This window comes from Myotis davidii, unplaced genomic scaffold (assembly GCF_000327345.1).
Source record: "Myotis davidii unplaced genomic scaffold, ASM32734v1 scaffold376, whole genome shotgun sequence".
Lineage (NCBI taxonomy): Eukaryota > Metazoa > Chordata > Mammalia > Chiroptera > Vespertilionidae > Myotis > Myotis davidii.
In genome coordinates, this window is record NW_006288121.1 from 3,481,194 (window position 1) to 3,487,321 (window position 6,128).

A 6,128-nucleotide genomic window follows, 5' to 3' on the forward strand; every position below is an offset into this window, starting at 1 on the left:
CTCCACCCCCACCCCAGTGCATGAATTTTGTGCACTGGGCTACTAGTATATATATATTTATTTTCCTTATTGTTAGTAGACAAGTGCCATAAATTGTATTTTTATGAATGGTGCCCTGACAAAAAAAAATGCTATTGTAAGAAAATTTATGCTGGGATAATCCTTTAAATGATAGCTGGAGAACAGGTTTTGTTTAGTCTTACTGCATCTCATTTGGGTGCACTAAGAGTTTCTTTGTGGGATCTTGAAGAGGAGGACTAAAAGTTAAATCCTTGGGAAATGACCATATGTGTTTATACCAGTAGAATTATATCTTTTTAAGGCCCTGGCAGCATGTTAAGCAAATACAACTTTTTAAGACATAGAACTTTTAAAGTGTCTGTCACTGTGGCATAACAGTAGCACTCTGAGGACTTATATGCAGGCATATAGGCCTAACCAATGGACGCAGACAACAGGGCGGTGAGGGCATGAGTGGGGGGGATGGGAGGTAATGTGGGGATAAGGACACATATGTAATAACTTAATCAATAAAGACATTAAAAAAAAACCAATAGCACTCTGTGTTGTTAGTCTAGAGGTCAGTTTTTTTTTGAGGTGATGAGGAAGGACAGAAACTGAGCCTGTTTACAGATGATGAGCCTTCTCTGGGAGTGGGGGTTGTGGTGCGCACACACTGCCCCCTGCTGGGAGATGTATGCATTAGCCTTCTGAGCAGCTGGGCTTGGGGGTTCCTCACCTGTCTGGTAGCAAACTTAACCAAGCAGCAGACAAAAGCATGTGGTGGTTATTGTGTTCAAGGATATTGTTATGATTCTTTCTCATTTTATACTATTAATGTAAAATACCCTAAAGTGGCACTTTGACTTTAGTTAGGTTTTTATTTTGATGAAAATAAAATGTTTTTGTCTCTTTTTTTTTTGAGAATGGAAATTACCTGCACCAGGTGGGTGCTCTTTTGGTTATGCTTATACATGTACAAATACATTATGGTATATTTATATCTACATATAAATTTAGGAGTAAAACTTAATCATTTAGAAATGCTTTACAGAATTTCTATTTTTCTATTTCAACTGATTTCCAAAGTTATCGACACTTATGTACTTAGCCTTGTGTGTGAACTTGTCTTTGTTAAAAACTATCCAAATGTTTGCTAGTTTTAGGAATGCTGAAATCATTACACCAACTTCAAGTTGAAAATCGAAGATTAGAGGAACAAATTAAAAACTTAACTGCCAAAAAGGAACGCCTTCAGTTATTGAATGCACAGCTCTCAGTGCCTTTTCCAGCAATAACAACAAATCCTAGTCCATCTCATCAAATTCACGCATTTTCAGCACAAAATGGTATGAAAATATTTATCATGTATCTATGGAAAGTAGGCTAGACTTTCAATACCTTTTAAATAAGTGAATAATAACTTACATGAAGATGTAGAAAAAGAATGATAGGTTATTTCAAAGAGCATAAAGAATCCTGTTAAGTGATGAACTTGAATTTGTTCCAACTTTATCACATAATTTAATGATAAATTTTATTTAAATGTGTAATGATTTTTTTATTGATTGAAAGCCAAGATATTCAATAGAGATAAATATTTTTATTATTATTATTTAAACTAGTCTTAGGAAGAGCAAGACTTAATTTTTAAGTGTTTTTAATGTGGGCCACAGAATAAGCTTTTAGGTAAGCCTTTAATCTTATACCTGATGTAATTTAACAGGGTAAATAGGTTTATTTTTTCTTTTATTTTTCTAGCTCCTACTACTGATTCCTTGAACAGCAGTAAGAGCCCTCATCTAGGAAACAGTTTTTTACCTGAGAATTCTCTTCCTGTACTAAATCAGGTAATTCTGGTGTGGTTAGTTTAATTTGTTTATTTTACTTACAAACAATAGTATATCACATTAAATGGTTTTAAATTATCTTAAACAGTTTTTCTGTGTTCCTTACAATTTAAATTTCTGTTTTTTCTTCCATTAGGACTTAACCTCCAGTGGACAAAGCACCAGCAGCTCATCAGCTCTTTCTACTCCACCTCCTGCTGGGCAGAGTCCCGCTCAGCAGGGCTCAAGCGTTAGTGGAGCTCAGCAGGTCAATGGTGTGACGGTGGGGGCACTGGCTAGTGGAATGCAGACTGTAACATCCACCATTCCTGCAGTGCCTGGAGTGGGTGGGATAATTGGAGCTTTGCCAGGTAACCAACTGGCAATTAATGGCATTGTAGGAGCTTTAAATGGGGTTATTCAGACTCCTGTCACAATATCCCAGAACCCTACCCCCCTCACCCATACAACTGTACCACCTAATGCAACTCATCCAATGCCAGCTACACTGACTAACAGGTGAGAAACTTACTTAAATATATTTTAGGTTTTTCAGTGCAACCTAATACCATGTTGTTCATGTTTTAGATTGGGATTTTTATGTGTTCCTTGTAGATGTACTCTAAGAAATTAAAGCCCACCAAACTTTTAAACTAAGTATATTATATTGAGAGCCATTTATTTTTGAAACTTAGCTAACTCTGAATAAAGCAAAATTAAACCACTTTAGTAACAAAACATTATATTCTGTGCTGAAAATTTCAGTCTTGATCTGTGATGTATATTTTAAATACTAATTTTTATCCCTGTGTATGTTGCCTTCATGTATCATAAATTCTGAAGAAAAGAAATATTGTAATGAAGATCACATATGAATATTGGTTTCTTAAAATTGAGCTATGTAATTTCCTTAGTTTTATAATAAAAAATCTTTGATATAGGATGAAGGTTTAAATATTTATATTGAATATCTAGGGAGTGAGACTCTCTGTTTCATTGTACTAGAATTTTATTTGAATGTTTGTTCAGCATAAGGAGACTAAGATCATGTTATTAAACATACTTTTGAGGAATAAATCACTTTAAATGGATTTTCAGTGGGTACTAGTAAACTTCTTTATGGCTCTCTCTTCATTGGTGCTTAATTTTACTGATCATTGGGATCATTTAAAAAGGTTAGGTCAAATCACTCAGTAGTATGTTTGGATTATTTCTTGTTTTAAATATGTGTTACTTAATGAGGGTTAAATGATTCTTGAATAATTAAGAATAAATTATTACATGTGCATGTTATAAACACATGTAAATTTCTATTCCATAAAATAACTTAGTGCCTGCTTGGTTTACAATAAAAAAGGAAAACAAAACATTTCTCGACAATGTGAATTCTTATTTATCTGTATGCATGCTCACAGTGTGTGCACACACATATGCACACAGAAATAAATTTGTACATCATTGTTTCCAAGAATGTTATAATTAAAAACTTGACTTAACTTATTAAACATCAAATCAAAGAGTGGTCTTTCATTTTACATTTTAAAAAACATTAAAGGTATATAGTAGAAAGTAAGAATTTTAATCTTTTTTCAGTGCCTCAGGACTAGGATTACTTTCTGACCAGCAAAGACAAATATTTCTTCATCAACAGCAATTTCAGCAGTTGTTAAATTCTCAACAGCTCACTCCAGTAAGTGCTTCCTTTTGATAATATTTGATTTTTATTAGGAGAAAGTGATCTAAGTTGTAATAGATATTCAGTGTGCCTTATTGATTATACATTTTGTGAAATAACATGGGATGCATAATATAAAAATAGTTTGTCTTTGTCATTTGGTATTATCTGCAGTACCTGTAGTGACATTATATTAATTCACTTACAAATATTAGAACATGTGCTATGGTACTGTGGTACATTCTGGGATAGAGAGGTGAGCAAGATTTTGTATTTTCATGGAGCTTCATTCCGATAGGGGAGATGGACAATAAATATATACTTTTTGGTAGTGATAAATATTGAGAAGAAAAATAAAGCAGGATAGGGATAGAGAATAGTGGCATAAAGGCCATCTTTATAGGATGGTCCAGCTTTTTTGTGTAGATGACTTTTGAGCACACAGATCTAAATACAAGTTGAAGTTGAAAGAAGCATGACTTTCTGACATGGGAATAGATGAGAAAGCACACTCCAGGTAGAGGGAATAGCAGTTGTAAAAGACCTCAGCTGTACAAGTGTTTATGTTTTCGAGACTAGAAAATAGGCTGGCGTGACTATAGGACAGTGATAGCGAACCTTTTGAGCTCGGCGTGTCAGCATTTTGAAAAACCCTAACTTAACTCTGGTGCCGTGTCACATACAGAAATTTTTTGATATTTGCAACCATAGTAAAACAAAGATGTATATTTTTGATATTTATTTTATATATTTAAATGCCATTTAACAAAGAAAAATTTTAAAAAATGAATTCGCGTGTCAGAGGTTTGCCATCATTGCTATAGGATGAGAGAGGCTCATGCAGAGGAAAGAAGGTCAGATAGGTGGTTTTGTTCCAGAGATAAGACTGTCTTGTTTGGCTGTTTGTGGCAAGAAATTTAGATTTATCTTAAGTGTGATGGAAAGCCATTGGTGATTTTTTTTTTAACTTTCTTCATGGAAAATTTAAAATGTACCAATAGAGAGTATAATACACTAATCACCTAGCTTTAATAACTATCCAAATTTTTAAAAAGTTTTTTTTAAGGGTTTTGTTTTATATATTCTCACTTTTTCTTTCAGGATTATTTAAAATAATTAATTAGAGGGCTTTGAACAGAACAGTGACATGATAATTACATTTTTAAAAGATGAGATGAGTTTAGCTGCTGCATTATGGAAAATAGTCCGTGTGTATTAGGAGGGGAGATGGTGGCAACAATGAAACAGGAGCAGTCTAGGTAGATGTTGGCTTCTTAAAATGGCGCGATAAATATGGCAGAAAACTGTCTGAAATTTTGTTGTTGTTAATCCTCACCCAGGAATATTTTCTCCATTCCTTTTTAGAGAGAATGGGAAGGAGGGGCCGGGGGAGGGGGGCATTGATGTGAGAGAGACACATTGATTGGCTGCCTCATGTTTCCAAAATGGGGCAGGATCGAACCTGCAACCCAGGTACGTGCCCGTGACCAGAAATCAAACCCATGACCCTGCGGTGTGCAGGCCAATGCTCTAATCATTGAGAAACAGCCAGGGCTGGAATTGTATATTTTGAAGTTAGAACCAACAAGACTTGTTTGTTGGATGTTCAAGAAAAAGAAGAGTCCTAAACAGTTGGATGTTGACTTGTACTGAGATTTGGATGACCAGAAGGAACAGGTTTTGGTGAGAAAACAGGAGTCTGATGTGAACATACTGAGTTTAAGATGTCTGTTTAGATGAGCTGTGCACTAGGCAGTTGTATGAGTCTGTAGTCCAAGGAAAGAATGCAGTTGAATATATAAATTTGGGGTCATCGTTACATATGTGATGTTTAGATTCACAAGATTTGCTAAGACCTGAAGGCTGAGTCCTGGACGTCCTGGACAAGGAGAATAACCTAGTGAAGGAGCTAGGAAGAAAGTGGCCATTGAGTTAGGAGGGAACCGAGAAAGCTGCCGCCAAGAAACGTGTCGAGAGAGGACTGTGCTGTGTAAAACGCCTCTGGAAGGACAAGCGAAAATTGACCGTTGGATTTGACTGTCTAGAAGTTTCTCACAAATGCGGTTTTGGCAAGAAGTAAAAGCCTCACTGAGTGGTTCAAAAGAAAATGGGAGGAGAGGAAGTGAAGGTAGCATAGAGACAACTAAAGATGTTTTAGTGTCAAAAGCAGGGAAATAGGCACCTAACAGAAGAAAGACATGGTCTAAGGAGGTAGCTTCTATTCTTTTTTTTTTTTTTTTAATATATTTTATTGATTGTTTACAGAGAGGAAGGGAGAGAGATAGAGAGTTAGAAACATCGATGAGAGAGAGACATCGATCAGCTGCCTCCTGCACATCTCCCACTGGGGATGTTCCCGCAACCCAGGTACATGCCCTTGACCGGAATCGAACCCGGGACCTTTCAGTCCGCAGGCCGACGCTCTATCCACTGAGCCAAACCAGTTTCGGCTATTTTTAATTAAATTATAAGTAAAGTTATCAGCTGAGGGAGAATGGAGTATTGGTGTTTAAGAATATGGAACAGCCTGGCTTGTGTTGCTCAATGGTTGGATGTTGATGTATGAACCAGGAGGTCACGGTTCAATTCCCAGTCAGGATACATACCTTGTTGTGGGCTCGATC

At 35.9% G+C, this 6,128-nt stretch overlaps 1 protein-coding gene across 3 annotated transcripts in view; it reads left to right on the forward strand.

Annotated features, from left to right (window-relative positions):
- MLLT10 (myeloid/lymphoid or mixed-lineage leukemia; translocated to, 10) overlaps positions 1–6,128 on the forward strand; it is a 239,114-nt gene that overhangs the window by 224,497 nt on the left and 8,489 nt on the right. For 2 of the 3 annotated variants that reach the window (XM_006759926.2, XM_015561467.1), the window contains 4 exons: positions 1,161–1,349; positions 1,762–1,850; positions 1,987–2,348; positions 3,423–3,519. In XM_006759926.2, the coding sequence (XP_006759989.1) occupies positions 1,161–1,349; positions 1,762–1,850; positions 1,987–2,348; positions 3,423–3,519 (737 nt within the window). Of the gene's footprint in view, positions 1–925; positions 947–1,160; positions 1,350–1,761; positions 1,851–1,986; positions 2,349–3,422; positions 3,520–6,128 lie in introns of all 3 variants that reach the window. The other variant, XM_015561466.1, reaches the window with a different exon arrangement.